Source organism: Ruditapes philippinarum, unplaced genomic scaffold (genome assembly GCF_026571515.1).
Source record: "Ruditapes philippinarum isolate M1 unplaced genomic scaffold, ASM2657151v2 ctg1734_1_1_1_1, whole genome shotgun sequence".
Lineage (NCBI taxonomy): Eukaryota > Metazoa > Mollusca > Bivalvia > Venerida > Veneridae > Ruditapes > Ruditapes philippinarum.
The window spans coordinates 288,499-310,478 of record NW_026853883.1 but is presented as its reverse complement, the minus strand read 5'-3'; the positions used below and the strand labels follow the sequence as shown (position 1 = coordinate 310,478).

The 21,980-nt window shown below is 31.6% G+C and overlaps 1 protein-coding gene across 1 annotated transcript; it reads right to left on the bottom strand.

Moving 5' to 3' along the window:
- Positions 1 to 137: 137 nt before the first annotated feature.
- Positions 138 to 3,319, bottom strand: LOC132738233 (uncharacterized). Its single transcript, XM_060725694.1, has 4 exons — positions 3,070 to 3,319; positions 2,500 to 2,689; positions 1,514 to 1,800; positions 138 to 598 (listed from the first exon to the last, which is right to left on the bottom strand). The coding sequence occupies exons 3-4, from the start codon at positions 1,734 to 1,736 to the stop codon at positions 537 to 539; spliced, it is 285 nt and encodes a 94-aa protein (XP_060581677.1). The 5' UTR covers positions 1,737 to 1,800; positions 2,500 to 2,689; positions 3,070 to 3,319; the 3' UTR covers positions 138 to 536.
- Positions 3,320 to 21,980: the final 18,661 nt, after the last annotated feature.

Genomic DNA, 21,980 nt, shown 5'->3' with positions numbered 1-21,980 from the left:
AATTTCATAAATATGAAACTTTATGCGAAAAATCAGCCTCGGCCAATAGAATTTTACGCAAAACTTTATATCAAATATTCTGTCAGATCTTTTGATTTTGTCAATGGATTTTCTTCGAATAAAGTTTAATGTTACCGGCTAATGTCATTTAGTTATTTTTATGAAAGAATAAGCCCGTATTGCTTTAAAATTGTAATATAAACTCCATTTATTTTCATGAGAGCATAAAATTTTGGGTTAAAATACAAGTAATCACAATTAAATGTGCTTTTTTCATAACTTTTTCTTTCAATATTGCAATAAAACTTACTGATTATGATTTTTACCTTGTGAATTTTCGTATTCTTTGATCTAAAGTAAATCAGTCACATTTGAGGCTTAATTCTGGATTCCACTGTTCTTGATGAATTATATACTGTCTTCAACTTTAAACATCAACACTACCTAAGTCAAATGAGGCCCAAAATATAATAGGTTAGCCATCTACTTCTTTCAGAAATCTTCATTCTGTTGTAAAACAGTTTAAATTCACCACTTTAAAAACTCCTGACTGCTGATGGGTGGTACATCTTTAATCCTTCCGACAACAAATGAGTTCCTGGAGAATACACAAAAAACAACTTTTAAAGTCATCATATAACACACAAAAACTACACACATGCAATAAATACACTTAAATTATGACCACTCTAACTAGAGATGACTTAGATTTGGCCACTTCAAAATTTTAAAGAACTACTTTTAGTCTACAACAGGCTCGGTCTAATTCCGTACCGGGTTGAGACCGTAAGAGAATGCACTTACAAATTAAACATAAACATTAACATTTTAGCTTGCTTATCTAAATAAGAATGTATCAAGTCTCTTTAAAAGCGCAAGTGTAACGCAAAAATTTCTTTACCTTTTTAAAGCTATCATTACAGTTTTTAGAATTTTTCAAAAATAAAACTTTTGTGCCGTCCGGTTAGCTGAATAGGTAGGGCGTTGGACTGTGAATCGGGCAACACGGGTTCGATTTCCAGACTGTGCAGGTCAGTTTCGATGTGGTTGATCTACGGCCATTCTATTTTTGCATGAACAGAAGTTATCAGTTCCTTGCAAAAGTAAAGGCAACTGGTACTTGTAAACCCTTTGACAAGCATGCCCAGAAACTATGTGGTGGCTGAACAGTGCTCTGATTAAGTCATTGTGGCGTATTGCCGTGATCCGGAGTGAAAACTACTAACACAAGCGCCTCTTAAAATTTTGCTATGGAACTGTTGGCCTCATACATTTAACAACCCTTAGCAGAAATTGTAGTAACAATGTATGTCAGCCACAAAACAAAATATATCAATAATAATCATTCTTTTCTCAATTTTTGAAACTAAAGTACATCCAGATATTATATAAAATTATGAAAACAGATTTGTAACTAAAGATTAAGAAGTACATAGAACTGTTTGCCTTAATATCTATGCAAGCTACTGTCTGTATCAGAACAGTTTTCATATAAAATATTTTTTTCACTTACCTTCTAACAACAAATTATCAAGACCACCGCCGTAAACATCCACACACCCTGCAGTAGTTGTACCACTACCACTACCAACACCACCACCATCATCCTCACCACCATCATCATCACCACTACCAACACCACCACCATCATCCTCACCACCATCGTCATCACCACTACCAACACCACCACCACCATCACCACCACCACCAACAACACCATCAAAAATCGCCTTCATCTTTCATCACAACTTACACGGTAAGATTGTGTCAACGATTTGTATCCCATTCAATTATTGCGAGCTGAAAATAGTGAATTTTATAAGAAGCATGTTCAAATGTTTCTGAATATATGAATTAAAATTTGTTAAGCATTGATTTATTTCAAACATATTCTTTCCTTAGTGTCTTGTTTTACATATATTTTTAACAAAGTTTTTCCCAAACTCAAGTCTTATCAGTGGCATGAAACACGTGTGTCGAATTTTTATTTTGTTTAATGGAAAGCATGTTTAATAAAGATCCATGGGAGTATGCAATCCATTGATTAATATATATGTTATATAACTTGATTGCAATAAATATTTTCCTAAGCAACTCCACTGACAATCGTTCAGACATTTTCTAAATGTGATATACACGTAAGAAAATATGATGCACGTGTAAGATCATAATTGTACGAGTTCTAGCAAATTTGTAAGTAATTTATAATTGAGCCGCGTCACGACAAAACCAACATAATGGGTTTGCGACCAGCATGGATCCAGACCAGCCTGCGCATCCGCATCAGTTTCTCTACTTGTTATAGGGTTTGTAAGCGAACAGCATGGATCCTGATCAGACTGTGAAATTCGGAATTTTCAGCTCGCAACTTACGAAAATAAGATATTCCGTGGACACACAGCAAAAGTATTTCATATATAAGTGCGGGCCGGAGTAGAACCACTGACCTTCTGTAGTAAAAATGCAATTAGTGTGGCGTTTTTCTATATAACAGCTTACCTTGAACTGTTGAAAGAATTCAAATCTGCTCCAATTCACCAAGTAGGTAGTAGTCAGGTAGTAGTACAAAACTTTTCGGTGAGGTAACTGGAGTCATGTCCCAGCTGTAATCATACATGAAGAACATACGTTTCGATTCCTATCCTCTGTGAATAAATCCCTCATACCATTGACCACCTGCCTCTAGTACCTGTGAAACAACGATTTAATCACATATTCTGACCGCTGCCCTTCCTACTGATAAAATCATTATAAAGAAACTCATCTCAAACAGTAAACAATCTTATCACATTAAACATATATTATGTATTTAAATGTTATAACATAATTTCAAACTTAATCTGCGTTTTGTAAACACAATCTTATAAAAATGATAAAAGAAAGACTGACATTTGCCAAGTACTGCTAAAAATATTAGTCTATGAAATTAATTTTTAGCTTCAACAGTAAAAAAAAATGTAATCTATCATGGAATTTCGACGGCATAACTTGAATCATTTATTTAAACATAGGTGCAAAAAAAAATTATTGAAACCTCAAAAATAAACAAATAAATAAATAAATTCAAACCGTGAAGTTGTGTCCTTCCCTCCTAAAACCACATTGGCTATGAACAAGTTACGGTAAATTTGCACGGAGTTTACATGGTAACATGCCGCCCGAGGACAATATCACACGAATAGCTACCAAAAAAACGTGCAACTTTAAGTTACATGTGTAAAAGCTCGAACATCGCTCAGTCACGTGATCGACCTACATAACAAACCTGTGTAATCCATACTTCAATACCACAAACAGTTACACGTGTTCGATTATTTAAGAAACAAGTGTGGTGAAATTCTTATTGCAATCCACTAATCTGATAATTCAAATATAAGGCATCGTGTAAATTCGGATATCTTCGTATATTTCCGATAATTTCTGTTTTTGTTATTTAAAACAAACACACTTATTTTAAAGTAACAACAATATATATATAAAGTTTCCTTTTAAAAGGAAAGGCTTGCACAGTTGTGCCTTCATCCCAACCCTTTAAAATTGTTTTCAATTTATTATCACATTTTTTTTTAATAACGGTATTTGTATATCATAAAGGGTTTATTTAGTTGTTTTTGTTTTTTTTGTTTTTTTGGAAAACCGAATATTTTTTTTGTCAAAACGATTTAGATCTATTCTCTATTGTATAAAACTAATAAAGAAAATGATCAATCGTAAAAATATTAACGTAAGGAAAACAAGTGTGCACATCTCATTTCCCCTTTTTCGCAGCGAAATCATTCCTTTGCTTTATAGACAAGTAAATGCACTAAAATACTTCGTTACGTGGTACCAATTAATAAGCATGATTGTATTAACTATGATACATAGATCAGCACATGGCAAGGTAAATGATATGCATGGGCTATTTTTAGATTACTTCACCAAGAAGTTGAATTGCGTTCAGTAGATCTAAATATAACTCGATCATGCGTGATTTGGTAAGCAGGACCACCCTTTGAAGACGGAATAATACTACAGTCACCATTCTCTATTGTATAAAACTAATACAGACAAAAAAAACAATTAAAAGAAACTAACTTTTGCGTTTTGAAAAAAAATGAAACGGAACAATTTCGTTTATACCGATAAATCAAGTAAAAATAGAAATCCTATTTATATACACAAACTGGGATTACCGAAGTAACTAAAATAGCTTAGATTTCCGTAATATTACTCCGCAGTATGACGAAATCGACCGAACTATCACGATTGCAATCGGAACTACTTCGGCTATTATCTTAATCCGAAGACTGACGGAAAAGGCCAAAAAGTTGCGATTGGCACGATTGCAGATGGTTTCCCGTTCAATCATGCACCAACAGATGTAAGCAGGAAACCACCTAACCGGAACAAGTTTTCCATATGAAATGGCTTGCAGCCGTGGCTGCAAGCCAATAAAGGAAGACATAGGGACCTACATGTATGCATAGTGTAAATTCAGGTATCCTCGCAAGTTTGCGATAAGTTCTGATAAATTATTATTTAAAGTAACATGAATTCAAGTACTCTCTCGATTTTTGCTGATTCAGAGATTCTTTATTGAATCATGAACAGATAAGGCACACTTGCCTCATAGTTTTTCATGACAGTGCCATGTACGATATATGTAGGCGACTCATTCCAGAAGCCTGTTAGTTTAATTTTTAAAGGGACTCCACTGAGGCCCAAAATCCATAAAAATTGAATTTCTCAAAAAGATCACATTGGGCACTTAAAACAGAAAGATATTCAAAAGATAATTAATAAATATACTGAGGATGAACATGAATTAAAAATCGAATTTTTGTGCTTTTTAGCTCGATTTGAGTGAAAAGCGTTGCAACGATTTTTTTCAATTCTTGATTGAAAAATCATTCTGGAAAAACGAAAAGTGCGATTGATGTGAAATTTTGCACACAAGTTATTGGTCAAGACCTACATCAAATGGAACATTAATGTGAAAAAAACACAACATTTCCAGTCCCGTCATGTCAAAACACCTCAGTGGAGTCATTTTAAAGCCATTAGATAAAGTTCTAAAAGAAACAACTGGTTCTTTTACATATCATGCATATGCAAAGTGTAAAACACAATCACACGAGACATCGGCCTTAAAGTCTCGTCGGGCCGTTTGTTGATATTGTTGTAGTCCGTGCCCCAATCCATGTGTACTAGTATTTGTTTCTTTTCTTGCTTGTATCTATAATTATTGTTTATATGAATAAACATAAACAATACAAGAACTGTCGGAGGACAGTAATGCTCGACTATTCGAAAAAGTTGTCACAAGGGTGTTTCATTAAGTATAATAATGCTTACCTATATGAATACATAAAATTGTCCGAAAAGGTACAAATGCTTGTTATTAAGATGTTTTATCGAGTAAATCACTGCTTTATTATTATGAATGCATAAAATTGTCCCCAAAACAGCACAAACCCTTCAGTGGTTATGCAATAATTTCTAAGCCGAAAATGGCATAATTATAAAAAAAAAGCAAATCAGAGTTATGGGACTTGTGCCAATCATGTTAGACAATCACAGAGAACAAGTGTGTGGAGTTTCAATCAATTCCCTACAGTAGTTATGGAGATACCAGCTTACACGCAAAAACTTAACCAAGAATTTCTAAGTCGAAAAAGGGGCATAATTATGATAAAAAGCAAATCAGAGTTATGGAAATTGTGCCAATCATGTTAGATAATCATAGAAAACAAGTGTGTGTAGTTTCAATCCATTCCCTTCAGTAGTTATGGAGATACCAGCTTACACGCACAAACTTAACAAATAATTTCTTAGTCGAAAAAGGGGCATGATTATGCAAAAAACTAATCAAAGTTATGGGACATGTGCCAGTCATCTTAGATTATCATTGAAAACAAGAAAGTGAAGTTTCAATCCATTTCCTTCAGTAGTTTTGGAGATACCAGCTTACATGCAAAAACTTTTCCAAGAAGTTCTAAGTCGGAAAAGGGGAATAATCATGAACATTAGCAAAGAGAGTTATGGGACTTTTGCCAATCATGTAAAATAATCACAGACAACAAGTGTGTGAAGTTTCAATATATTCCTTTCAGTAGTTATGGAGATACCAGCTTACATGCAAAAAATTAACCAAGAAGTTCTAAGTCGAAAAAGGGGAATAATTATGCACAAAAGCAAATCAGAGTTATGGGACTTATGCCAATTATGTTAGATAATCACATAATAAGATGCAATGAAAGTAAAGTCCGTACCTGCTGTCAAATTAATGAACATAAATATTATAAGTTTTGGTTTGGTTTAACGTGGCACCAACTTTTTAAAGGATTATCACCGTAATATAGCATATTTCTACATTTGAGCCGCGTCATGACATAACCAACATAGTGCGTTTACGACCAGCATGGATCCAGACCAGCCTGCGCATCCGCGCAGTCTGATCAGGATCCATGCTGTCCGCTTACCAACTCTATTACAAGTAGAGAAACTGATAGCGAACAGCATGGATCCTGATCAGACTGCGCGGATGCGCAGGCTGGTCTGGATCCATGCTGGTCGCAAACCCATTATTGTGTCGCCTCTACGGAGTAGTGGCGACATATAGGGATCACTTTTTAAATACAATGGAGTAACTTTTCATATGTATTTATAATCACTCAGTCCGCAACATTTACTGTTTTGTTATAGCATTCCCATCATATAAGAACCAAATTCTAATAAAAAATACACATTTTCTGCACTCTCCTGAAAGACTAGTGTTTGATTCTTTGTCTAATAGTATCGCCTTATTGATTAGATCATGAGACAGCTCTATCAGTCTTGGCTTTTGGGTGACTACTGAGTAATAACAGCACACGATAGAAAAGTGCAAAAGACATTAGACCTTACCCCTTTGGAGTTATTGATCAATTTATACTTTTACTGCAAAACAAATTACGGCATATTTATAAGGAAACCGTCTCTGAATAATAGTTGAAATGAATAACAGGATGTCGATTTGACGCTTTTCCGATGTGTTTTGTTTAACATTTAAGTCTCATGCAATTTATTGTTGTTTGCAATTATTAAAACATTGTTGGGCATGTACGACTTATGCTTATATTGCACAGAACTTTTGTTTCGACATAAATTCGGAAAAGAGGGATCCCCAAATTACAAAATTGAAATATGTTGTAGACTCGGTTGATTGATCTTGTTAATTTACAGTATTGGACAATACAAGCTACGTCCACGCTCCCTAGCACCGGCTTAAGCAGAACATGAAAATATAAAATTTGAGTTTATCAACCTTCGCAGATGTGTAAATACGGCGGTCATCATATAACATTCAATGTGACAGGTAAGTGTTATAGCATTATATCTAAATAACGACGTATTGTATCCAAGTACAAAAACCTTTATGCCCTAAACGAGAAATTCTATGTTATTTTTTTGTATAATTATGCTGTTTTTATGCTTTCTACTTGTCTTGTTGGTATAGCAATTCTCTATCAGCCTATGACTAAATCCTCTGGCATAAACGTGTCCAACTATCCACACTTTATTTTTGCTAATACAATTTTCACAAATTAGAAATATATGTGATACTAACCGACGAGCTAGTTCAGATTGAAATAGAGAAAATAGGAATTCCTTATACTCGTACTTTCACAATATTGTGCCCTTTGTAATTTGAAAACATCTGGACACGGGCTTTAAGAGGATATATTTCAGTACAGTCAATACAAATATACATGTATATTTAACTTTAGTTTTTCAAACACTTTCAGTTAAACACATCTGTCACTTATTTTTGTCAAATGGAAAGATGACCAATTCCCCGAAGGTTTCGTATACAGCATCCAGCCGTGCATAAAACAAAATCAGATTTATTTGTTCGGCGATTTTTTTTTCTTTTTGGTATTAAACGGCGGCAGTGACAAATTACTGACCATACACTGCTGACCAAAATCTCTCATTTAATTATCTGGAACTGATTCTAAAGTGGTAGCTTTTAATTAGAATGTTCAATCCCGGCTAATGTCAGTTTGTTTGTTTTTTCCTTATGACAACCTGTTATGCGTAACTAAACACTACAAAGAACATAATTTAATTAGAAAAGTCTTAAAAAATGATGTTTTTTTTTTCATAAGTAAATGGCTTCAATACTTTTACATGAAGAACATTTTAACTATTTAAGATACATTTTCACTTTTATATCCTTTAACGTTTTCTAATGTAAAATGGAACTGTTATTCATGAAATTAACAATCTGGTGTAGAGCACTATGATTTTCAATTAAAAATTGATTGTTTTATTATAACCTCTTTTTGTGTTACGTTCAAGTCTAGATATGCCCCTAGTATACACCATCAAAATCGGTTCGTATTTGCCTCATTTGTTGAAACAAATCCCTTGATGCCTACACCTTGTGTATTTGTGTTATTCAGTTTCTTATGATATAAAGTTTAAATACTAAAATATATGCTTAAAATACGAATTTGCAAATAATTACTAAAATAGAGAAAAACAGAATTCCTAAAGAAAGCCCCACACGGCAAATTGAAAATGTTGCAGACTTATTGACGGTAGTGGAAATTCAAAGCTTCCGTCCTAGCTCCCTAGCACCGGCTTAAGTAGATCTCAACATTCAACACGAACTGCTAAAATTTTGAATTGAGAAATTATTCAAATAATAATCTTATTAATCATTGAAATGCATACCATCCGTGATCAAAGTAAATTTTAATTTTTACACTTTTATAAATGATCCCATTGAAACATCGTTGCAATAAATTTGATTGACTGTTGGTTTCGAGATATGTTTGGCATTAACATAAATGTACTGGAAAGATTAATGCCCTTAATGCATGCAATTTGCTTGTTGAAGTCGCTTATCCGAGGTGCTAACTAACGCAGTTATGGCGTGTGGTAAATGGCTTCCGCAAAGTGAATGAAAATAGGTAAGTTAAATCATTGATCAAAAGCAAAAAAATACATGAAAAGGAAGGGCACATTCAACGAACACATCCCCCAACTGAGCAAGACACCAAACAGGGCATGGCACAACTTACACAAAAAGAGAATCTATATTTCTAATATGAATACCTTATGATTTAATGAAAGTAAGGAACAATAACAAAGATTACCGAGAATAAATCGATGTTGCATTTTATCACGTTAAGTTCATGATTTAAATAACATCTTGAATATAATTATTGTAACACAATGAATTAAAGTCAAGCTATTTTGCGCTTATTAATAGAACTTATAGAATGCTTTCAAATGAAAGACTATGAAAACAAAATGATTTTATTCCATATATCAATACATATTTAAATTAACCTGTGAATGTCAACGTTTGAATAACATACATTATATAAAAATGTTAAACAATTTTGTTTGAGTTTGCGTTGCCACAACATAGTGTAGGACATTTGGCGTTTTCAATCTTTATTCATGTGCCCCTCTTTTAGTTATTTCAGGCACAAACATGCACCAGAGAAGAACCAACCGACGTTCCGGAAGACAGCTGGATAGCCTTCTTACATGAAAAAGGAATCCCAAAACGCTTGCACCTTCAGTGGTTAGAGCCAAGTGGTTTAAGTCGAAGACCTCAACCACTCTGTCACAGACAAGTATTTCATATATCCTTTGTTTGGAAAAATCAAAACAAAACTAAATCATATGGTACGAGTTTTTATATTTATAAATCTTTAAAACTTGATTGTAGAATGTCAACTCTAGTATTAACATTCGTATCATATTGTATTTTAGCATTAAACTAACCATAGCATAATATAACAGACAGACTTCATTACATTTCATAGATAACAGACTGGATAAAACTGTTAGTTCATTACTTTGCTAATTTACAGAATGTTTAATGTCGTGATACTGAGGATAACATTAACAAAATTGAAAAACTTTCCACAATCGAATTTCAACAAGTATGTACAATATCCCGATTGAAATATTGAAAAACAGTTTTTCTAAATAAACTACTAGTATTTCCAGACCAATCTCGTGAAGCGTCATTATTTACTTTGAATAATTTCCTTTAAGACTGATGGTTAATTACTATATCTAATATTCTTATCATTTCAATATTTGCATTTAAATTTCTAACTATATCTGCACTTTTTGATGCAGTTTCAATGTGTAATTGTACAAGGAAACTTGGAGGTATACATTGATTGATTTTTGAAAAAAATGAATTACAAGACAAAGACATAATGAAAACTTACAATTAGCTGTTTAAATCGGCTTTCTCAGAAATGCCGTTCGCTCGTTTTACCGTACACCACAATTTTGAAGTGAAACGTTAGTTTGCCCATCGTGTAGGATAACATACTTGAGTAAATTGTATGTTACATTTTTTTACGCTGACATGTTTTTGTTAAGACGAACAATAGACATGGACGTCTATCAGATTGAGATTGACCTTTATGGTGTATACAATACAGGCGCGTAAATAAAAAAAAATACTCTAATCTGACTGTAAACCGTTCATATTTTGCATATGTGGTAAATAAATAATAACAATAATAAATAATATATTAATGTAGATTTAATACTACATGTATTACACTCTTCAGCAAAAGGGTCATAAAGTTTGGTATCTATTCAACTCGTTCAATAAATTAAGTATTAAATATTCACTCATTTAATAACCTCTATTTATCAGCCACAAATTACTTAGTAATATTTATTACAATATCCCATGCAATCTACATTTATAAACAAACAAGGGAAGTGCGTGCTGTATATGGAATCTGCAAATCTGTTAGATGGAAGACAGTCCGGGTGAAAGTAATGTTAAAAAAATATATATTGGTGAAATATAGCTTTATTTATTTTGAGACTTATTGCTGAGTAATTTTGATTTGAATATTATGCTTATTGCATGTTCAAGGATCGACTTAATACAAATATAGAGTGCTGAAAGAATATTTACCAAAGTGTTGTTGTTCATTTTTGAGGATGCGTTTACTAAGTAATTCCTAAATTAAAATGTCGTTTTAAGGAAATTTTCAACTTAACCCTATACTGAAATCGATTTCATATTTTGAGTATTGTAAAAAAAGACATTCGCAACATTTGTGTTAGTGATGTTTTATAAATTTATCATTTAAGCAAAATACTTTTATGACAGAAAACAAATAACGTGAAAGACTTACATTGATTAACAACACTTTCGGGAAATTTCGAGAAATTTCGCTTAACTAAACATTTAAATGATACCGACATGGGAAATTTTTCATTTTTTTCATTGAATTACAATCATAATACTATTAACATGAAACGAATCATATCGATTTTCAAAAAGAAAATTTAGAAAAGTATTGATTTAATGATAACACATTTAACATGTGAAAAATGTGATTAAAATATTAAGTTAATGTTAAAAATATTGTTTAGCTTTCGAATATATTTTTCATTATTTTGTATACTTAGGTAAAAAAAAGCTAAAAATAAAAAAGAAATAAAAAATGACAATATATTTTTCTACGTAACGGTCGATATTTACATTTAAATTTCGACATTACGTCATGTGACTTTCATCATCATGTGACGACTGTGAAGCAGTGATTACAATCTGCCAAGGAAGGTTAACTGTCAATCTTTTTAAATATATAGTCAATTAAGCCCAACTTGATAATGATACCAAAAGCATTATGTCACTATAAGCAAAATGGCTTTCACGATTATCTGCCCATTAGAAATGAATTTCAAATTCTGAATGATCAAGTACTAAAACGCTTTACAGTGAATATATTTAGATGCTTTTTGAGAAATTTACCTTCCCAAAATAACATAGAAACAATAACACAGGAGTTCAAGGTCAAAAAAGGAGCATAACTGAAAAAAAAACAATGATAAAGTTACCTGCCCTTTAAATTTAAATAAGTTGTTCAAGTTTGAAGTGACCAACTTTGACAGTTTTCTAGCATTGTCCTTGGAAAAAAAGTAAAACATATGCATAACTTTGCCAAAATGATATTTAGGATTATCTTTACTTCTGAAATGGTACCATATTTTGATAGTGACCATGTGTATCGAGTTTGAAGTAATTAGCTTTGATAGTTTCTGAATAAAAATGGATCTCAATAAAAAGGTTAACCAGGGCTAAGTTGAAAAAGAGATATAACTTTGCATAAAAATGTTTTGACCGGATATGGAACTTGTTTCCGCAGGATAAAGCAGATAATACATGACAATGTGCTCTAGTGACACTGTTGAAGGATACTTTGTACATTTGATAAAATGGAATAACAGTTCATGAATATTTCCACATATCTGACGGTTATTATTGTTATTCGTCGGTCAATTGAGAATCTACGCTCAATTGTCAGGTTATTTCGCGACCCGGATTATGTTCACATAGTTCTGAATAATATTACAATGGTTCTTTATTCGAATTATTGAAAACATAAACATATGGAGGAAGTTTTAAACATTCTGAAATTCAGAAATCACATTTCAAACCGAACATTAAAGTCATATATCAAGATAGTGCTGATTCAGATTTTTTAAAACACTTCTGCGCTTAAGCTAAATTGAACTGCAAAAAACACGATATCACTTTCTACGAAACAAATAATGAAGATTTACGGTGTTCAAGCCACAATTAATCTGAGATATCGACTAAAATTTCAAAAATGTTTATCTTATCTCTTGACTCTAAATGGATCCTGTGCTTGAGAGATAATTATAAAAGTAAAAACCTCTGACAGAATAAAGAAGAAACATTACGTAATGATATTAGATGATATAAAAAATTAATGTTTAATTTGTACTCATGGGAAATCATCTTAATAGCACCAATGCAAAAGTGTTTCAGTTTAAAAGGCGGTGATAAAACTTATTATTTAATTCTTAATATTTAAAATTTAATTCTTGATATTTAAAAATTAAGAACATAATACATAAGACGCGGGTATTTGAATTCAACGGTCTCTTGCAAAAGGTTGCTACACGCAGAAAAATTGGCAAATTCGATATAGCTGCTTACAGGTAATTGTAATTTTTTATTAATATACAATAAACATTCCGAGAAATATTATATCTCGATTAATATATTTTCATGCTAACAGTTGAAACCATTTAGATATGTTACTTTTATCATGGTGCCGCTTTACATTTTATTGACTACATGGTGTCAAAAGCAGCAGTTGAGAAAGTTTACCAATACATTTTGTTCTGGTTGAAGTTTTAAAAGTGACAGCATATTACCTGCTTGGCAGGGGTTAGGTTTGTCTAACGATAATGTTTAGTTGTTGGTGGTGGATAACAATATTACATGTTTACAGCCCTAGCCCTTTGTTTTTATAACGCTATATTTCATTTCTTTATATTTCTTTTAAGGTCGTAAACATGGAGATCCCGTTGCTGCTTGCCGTTATCATTTTTTTGAAAGTGACTCATGTATTAACAAATGTCATCCCTATTGCCATCTGGAAACGGAAGCACCAGGTTAAAAGTGATTACGCAGTACTTTCATGCTGACTTCAAGTACGCACAAATTGTTTTCCCACAACATACGTCTTGGTCTCCGTCAGTTAAAGAGGATACTTCGTTGTAACTATTACGGGCGTCACCGTGTCGTATTTACTCCAAAAGAAGTAGGAAAAGAATTGCAGTTTAGCGGGGACGGCTTATGGTACCAAGGTTGATGAATACGTTGAAGGATTTGAGAGCTCGTGGACGAATTGATACGTCAAACCCTATTCATGCAAAATGCTTTCGATTTTATTTAGCGAATGTTCTTCCAGCGGGACTTTATCGCATTGTATTCACTAGAATTTACACAATGTGCGACCAAAGAAGCATTTAGACATGTGCACTTGTATTGGAAGACCAGAAATAAAATGTTGTTAAATGTACTAGAACTTTCAGGTTCTACTGATTATGGTGTTAATGCTGATTTGTAGGATATTGAATATGAAACAAATCCAGATGATTGAACATCAGACAATAATTTATATACTTTTTAATGAATAAACATTGATGTTCAAAGTTTTCAGAAGTATGTGCTTTTTAAGTTTAACTGCTAGTTAAAATTTCAAGGCCGATCTCGAGTTCGCTTTACTTATTGTTAGAACAGGTCAAATGTCAAACGGAAAAAAAATAATAAAAGAACTTAAACACGAGACCTCTCTTGAAACATTCTGATTCTACATTGATGATTGCATGACAAATCTGACTTAGAATAAACATTGCTAGAAATTTTAGTAGACCGTATGTAGGAAATTAGAAAATAAATCATGTGAGCTTTTTGTAGGCAGTACTAAAAACTTGCCAAATGTTCTCCAGAAGGGGTCAAATTTTAGCGCTTTTTAACCCAAAAAGACAATGTTTCAACTTTGACCTACATATATGACCTATGATAAGTTTACAAGTTGTTCCAACTGAAAAAAAAACATGTAGTGTTCAAAATGATTTTCTTTGATTTGACCTATTTTTTACTCCATATGACCCAGATTCAAACTCGACCTAAAGATTATCCACACAAATATTCTCATAAACTTTTAAAGTGTTCAAATTGAAAATACAGCATTTAAAGTGTTCTCTATGTTTTTCCTTGATTTCAACAAGTGACCTAGTTTATTACCCCAGATAACCCAGATTAAAAATTGACCTAGAAAATCAATTAGATAAACATTTTGAACAATGTTAATGAAGATGGGATACAAAATGTGACCTGTAATGTGTTCACAAGGGAAATGTTGAGAAACACATGACAAGAAACCCCATCATTTTCGACATTTTTTAAAAACAGTTGGTTACAAGAAATTGATATCTGGTCACAGGTTTCGCGATAAAAATAAGGTACAGTACTTTGACAACTTTGGTATCATCCCTTATGCTACTGTTGCCAAGTAACGCAAAATAACTGTTTCCATGAAATGGAAAATGTTCCTTATGATTTCCCTGAGCATTAAGCATTTTCACTGATTTTACAGTGCAGTCAGCAGGTAAACCATTCAGTTATGCACTGCTATTTTAAGACAAATAACAGCAAGAAAAGTATGGATGATCATATTTGTTTCCCTTACTGATGGCGTATAGATAGGTTATAGTTGTTTGTTAAAAAGTATAATTAAAAAATAAGGCAGCAAAGTCAGTGTAACAACTTTTACTCTTTTATTACAGTGACTTATCAAAGTACAAAATCAAAGCTAGGTATCTACACTCATCAATGAATAATCGCTTCAGGTCAAATTTCCAATTGATAACAATTTGGGGTAACTACCTACAGCATACAACATACAAATAAAAGGATATTCATTCAAAAGTTAAAAACATAGCAAGTTTTGCCATGTGGGTGGGAACTGAAGGCTCAACTAGGCAAACTCAACAAAATGATTATTTTTCAACTAAATAGAACAAGAACTGTCACTAAAAAAAAACATATGCCACAAATGTGCTTTAAGCATTTGGCAGGTACAAAAAACTAACCTTTTACATTGATAAAAGTGTTTAAGAAGCAAACATTATTATAATAATTACATCATCATCTATAATTGTCAATTAGTTTGTATGTTTATAATTATCACAGGGTTACAACATATATGTCAGTTGTATACAATAATATTGAAAACAGAACAACGATTTATACCACTACATAATAAATTTCCGTGTATCAACCATTTTTAAATGAATGTTATTATCATTTTACCAAGAACCAAACAATTACTATCATCAACTTAAAAACTAAATATTGATATGGCCCATTCAATACAAAATGTTGCTGTGATGAAGCTTCTGAACAATTATAAACGTTTCCATCTCTTTCTAGGAAGACTGTGTTCTGTACTTCTGTTCTAGAAACCACATACCCATCTTCAAACGGATCACTTTCATGAATTTTCTTTTTCTTGACTCCCAGACGCATTAAAGCACCGCGATATTGATTGGAAAGTACTTCAGATTGTTCTTCAGAATGTAATGAGTGCTTAATTTTGCTGTACTTTATGTTAATAGTTCTGTCGCCCTTTTCTACAGGGACTCCATTTATCATGAAACTTTTGTTCTCCTTTTTTTATCTGAGGTATATATGGCACTGTGACGCATACAAACTGTTAGCTCCTAAATACTCTGTGAAACTGCATGGATTTTGGTCAACATCAGTATTACTGTCAATCACTTGTCCTGATGCTTAAGCCAATGACAAGTCGTAGTCCTTCACACTGTCCATGTTACTTTCTCCGTCCGGGAAATAGTTACTTAGCGCTTGATATCTTATTCTTTCTACTGCCAGACTTTCCCCAAATGTGTAATACATCACGCGTGTTTATCCACCTTTTGCTTCAGTATCAACTCTGTACTTTCCATCTCGGTAGTTCTGCCATCCCATTTTCATTTTATATGCACTGCTTTGTCCTCTGCCTTTCTTTACAGCAGTTGCCTTAAATATATTAAAGCTTTTATTAACAACCAATTTCATACAATTTTGGCCTAGAGGGACATACTCTATAACTGATGTCAAACTAAACAACCTCCAAAACTTAAATAATAGAATCTTTTAAAATATTATAACTTAAATTAAAAGTTTAAGCTATACATTCCAAATCATTATCGATAAAATCAGCTGTTAAAATATGTTTGCAGTACAATGTACTGTAAAAATAATCTATGTAGAGTTGTTGCGGTACAATTAATGGGTTGAAGCAATTTATTTCAGAACGCCTCTAAATTGATAAATTGTGGTAAAATGAGGTTTCGTTCAGCATAGATTCTTCTTTGACATTGTATTTATTTATCATTTTACTTTCATTGAGCACAAACTTTATGTTTCGAGAATATAATCTGCTATATGTACGGAGTTCCCCTTTATATCTACATCTAAAGTTTTGTTTACCAAACCTGTGGCAAGGTTTTTGCAAACTGCAGGCATTTAAAAGCACACTATTACAACCTATCAGACTTGTAATGATAATTTCCAATGCAAATCAATGATCATACCAGTAGGATGATGGTAGCCCTAAAACACTCCTATTAAAATCAAGGCTTTTCATTTAAGATTTACAGTACCTTAATCCACAAGGACAGCATGTCCAGCCTGCTTGATTGTAATGTTTATTTTATAGCAGACGCTGTGAACTGCATCAAAAATGGACTATTCAATGTAGGTATAAACAAATGTGAACAAATGTACCAAGTTATTTTATATTCCCCTCAGCCCAATTCTGACCTTTAACCCCTTCAATCCGGGACGGATTGTCTTTTGCAATAAATAAATAAACCCGCCCAAGCCAGTCCTCACCATAAAATTAAGTGTGTGTGCGTGTCCTAGCGTGATTTAAAACAGTCGTTCTTGTATATAAAGTCCAACTTACTTTACTTCCTTCGCTACTCGTATTCTCGCTGCTGCTACTTGTGGCGTCAATCTGTCAACGGAATGGTTTCCCGCGTCCATTTTTAATGATAAGATTTAATTATTAAATATTAACAATTTAATTTTAAATATTAAGAATTAAATTTTAAATACTAAGTTTTAAGTTTTAAATATTAATTTAAAATGTCCCTCCAGGGCTTCCATAAATCATAGCCTTGGGTACGTTAACTTGTCGAAAAATAAAGTTACAAATAATGTTGATTTGATATTTTGATGTAGAATAGAGAGGCATCTTTCCATCTATTTATCCCTTATATTAATTGTCAAAAGTTGCAAATCTAGATGTGAAATTTTGATTGTTTTATCTTATTTTGATATGAGTTTAAAAACAATGAATAGTGTTAGCTTTAAAATCGAAGGCTTGCTTGAAGATTAAATTATCGTTTAGAACTGCATGTAAATAGATAAAAGTGGTGTTTGTCTATTCCTGAAATGTTTAACACTTTTCGATGTAAGTTATATTATCTAAATAATGATAAGTTGGATAGCTTCCTCACATAAATGAATTCAACGTCCCTGGATTCGAATCTATAGTGGCAAGCGCTTTGAAGTAAAAATTTTAATCACTAGGCATCGGACGTCTTCACCCCGATAATTATATGAATATTCATTTTGTATAATAACGTTTAAATGCAAATTTATACAAATGGACATTTATTTATAAAATCATTGAAATCTCACAAGCAACTTTATTAATAGAATCAATATTTACATACACCATTCACATTAAATTTTAATAAATCAACTTTCTATACATCTAAATGTTTTTGCTAGAATAACTTTCCTACCACAAAATGTTGGCACCAAACGTTTTGCAGAACTACAAAATAACATTCCTAACAGATTAAAGCATTAAATCAATGTTTAAACTAAAATTGTTAAGGCACCGAACAATTTAAAAAAAATAGATTTACTGACAATGAATTGATGCATTAAATGCAAGTTTGTACTGAAAATGTTACGACACAAAATATTTTGCACAATGAAAAAATATTTACTTACACTGGATTGTTTAAAGCAATAATAATTTAAGTTTTCACCGAAAATGAATTATGTACAAAATAAAAAAGAAAAATTGTTTTCTAACACTTCATTTTATATTGAACCAATATTTCTTTACTAAAAATGCTACGCACCAAACATGGCCAAAACAAGAAATATTGTTCTTCTCAAGCATTAAAACATGTTTGCATGTAAATGTTACGGCACCAGACATTTTACAAAATGAATATATTTCTTTTTTACTACTATTGTATTATCTTACTAAGTGTAAAACAAGTTTTAACTGAAAATGGTATACGTTTGTAATATATATTATTTTAAGTCTGTTTAGCACCATGTCTTCCATATAGCATCGTGCATTCTACATCATTAATGTTATGATATTTACATTGTAAATCGAACAGTAATAAATCGAGTGTGTTCCCTGTGTACACATAACCTTTGAATAGTACACCTGTTAGACGATATGGTGGCAGAACAAGGGTTACTTCTGAGACTAGGATCGTTTTATAGTCATCCAAGCACGAAGATACCGTTTTGAAACTGCAACCCAACTTCCTTCTGAACTTCGAAATGCTTCAGGGGTTCGTGTCAACACAAACCATACATAAGGATGCATATGAATCCGTTAAATGAAAACAGTCGTACAGTTTCCGGGTGCATTTGATGTTATTTAACTTTATCAAATATTGTTTTGATATACTGATTAAAAGGCAATTTCTCAAACAAATAACTTTAATCTTCGGCATTTATTCATTGGAATAATGAATATCATTTACTAATTTGAATATCAAACAACTCTTCATTAGGATATTTTTATACAAGTCAAAATGTGATTAGAGTTCCCATTTAATATTTTTGAATGATCATTTAGTGACTCTATCATCAAGTATCAAAAAAATAATGTAATAAACATTCGTTCGCGCCAAATGCAATTCCTTTTCTATACGTGATAAATCTGCCATTTTAGTGATATTCAAAATTAAAATCTACAAAATTTTATGCAATCTCAAGATTTCAATGCAATCGTTGCTATTCGCAACATAATTTGTTAAAGTTTTAATATAAATTCATCATCAATAAAAAAGGAAACATTTGTATAAAACATTACAATCACAAAAACATTGAACTCATAATTTATGTATGTTTTTTGAAACTTTGAATGTGCAAAAATGTGATTAGAGTTCCCATTTAATATTTTTGAATGATCATTTAGTGACTCTATCATCAAGTATCAAAAAAATAATGTAATAAACATTCGTTCGCGCCAAATGCAATTCCTTTTCTATACGTGATAAATCTGCCATTTTAGTGATATTCAAAATTAAAATCTACAAAATTTCATGCAATCTCAAGATTTCAATGCAATCGTTGCTATTCGCAACATAATTTGTTAAAGTTTTAATATAAATTCATCATCAATAAAAAAGGAAACATTTGTATAAAACATTACAATCACAAAAACATTGAACTCATAATTTATGTATGTTTTTTGAAACTTTGAATGTGCAAATGCGACAAGGTCTAACATATCAATCAATTTGAATAGGCCAGCTTTTAAAAAGCTCCAAATAATCTAATCATTCTGCAAGATAAATATAAACTAATGATTCCCATGACATGATTCATGCATTTGGCAACGATCAAATTTAATGAAGTAGTATAAATTATTAATGACATTGAACAGAATTTGAGTTTTTGTAATACAAAAACACCTATCTTTTCCTTGGTTTGGAATAATACGTTTTATGATACAATGTAGCAGATATAAATCTGCTAAAGTTAGAGAACTGGGGAAATGTTTTTTTTTTCTCAACAAACCAAAAAGGATGTACTTGTTTATTGAGATTTTATCCGGTTAAAACCAGTATCTCTTTTACAAGTATCCTGTGAATGATTTCTAAAATAGCCGTACATATATTTCATTTTTAATAATTCTTTAATTTAGAGTTAAACGGAACAAGCTTACCGTATAAATCATTTACATTAAATGTCACAAAATAAATTGTATTATAATTATTTTTTCTCTTATATAACTTAACTGGATCAAAGTCAACACAGAGCTATTGTGACGATAAAAGTTAACATCTCAATACTTTTAAAGCATAGAACGTCGTGCTTTCACATCAAATTAATGGCATCAACACACTACAAACTTAACTTACCAGTCACAATGTGAGACAAAACTGTCGGTGAGTACATTTATTCATTGCCTGCATCTATAATTACTTACGTCATCCTAACACTGACTTAGAAATATGCATCATTCATTAAGATTACATTCCATTTTAGGATACAGCTATAGGGGAATATTGATCTTCAAATTAAATCACTTCTCTTCAACTGCATGTCGTATGCGGTTTGTTGACATTTTTGCAATGCATATTATTCAAATTACAACTATTATTCCTGGAATTACAGTCTGTTCAATTATTGAGAATATGAAAATTTATAGAACAATGTCTCCACCAAGATCTAAGCGTAGTTATTCAAATTGTCATTAAATACCAAATTAGCTTTTAAAATTTGTAAATTGTTTCCGATACCATGATTCATTTATCATCAGTTTTTTTGTAATAAATGTCTTAATGCTTAATGTATATTTCTAATGTCAAAAGTAAAATTTGACTTTGCAGTGAAATGCTAATTGCTTTGTTTCCTAATATATCTATAATTTGTCGCGTTCTAATGTTTATGTCTTTATATTATGTCTGTTTTGTTTCCCCTATATGTCTTATATTAATATACATTTTTTTTTATTTCATTAGATATAAAAACTTTTTATACATAATTATTAATTTATTAGCATAAAAGTTCAGTTAATGGAATAATTTTAAACAAATTGTATAAACAGAGGTAGTAAATAAATATTGTAAATAAATAATAATAGCATTTAGATTTGTTTTATTTGGGAACTTTATGAAAAAAATCATATAAACATTAAGAACAATTTCCCATTATTAAATTATTAAAATGAACAGTCACCGCATAATCTTCTCAAATGAAGAGTGTGGCGCTAATTGCATCATATAATATTGCCAAAGTCATTTTGTTATGGCAGAATAATTAGTTGGCTTAATTCTATAAAGCAAGCAGCAAAGCATGACGACACTATTTGGCATAGAAATAAATTTAAATTACAAATATTTGCATTTAATTGGCAGAAAGATACAGTCTTGTTAAATACGTCTAAAAATACTTTAATATCTGTAATTTTAATAATCCTGATTTGCATCAATTTAAAAAAATGTATTTACACAGAAAGCTGCCGCAAATATGTAAACAAACCCCTTAAAATAAATATACAGATACATTTTATTCATTACTCGTTTTCTTCCATCAGTGTTATTTAAAACACTTCAATAAACCAAAAGTTTAATAAAAGTCAAACGGTTACAAATTTATCAATTTATTGATTGTTTGCCGACTAAAAATATTTCATAGATATTGAGTGTAATGATACGTGATATAAAATGATAACCTGCCAATTAAACATCATCATTTATAACGATTGCATTTTCAAATTTTATGGGATTTTATACCAGAACGGTTTTTAATATGAATTTAACGAACTCGGTTTTATTCATTACACAAATTA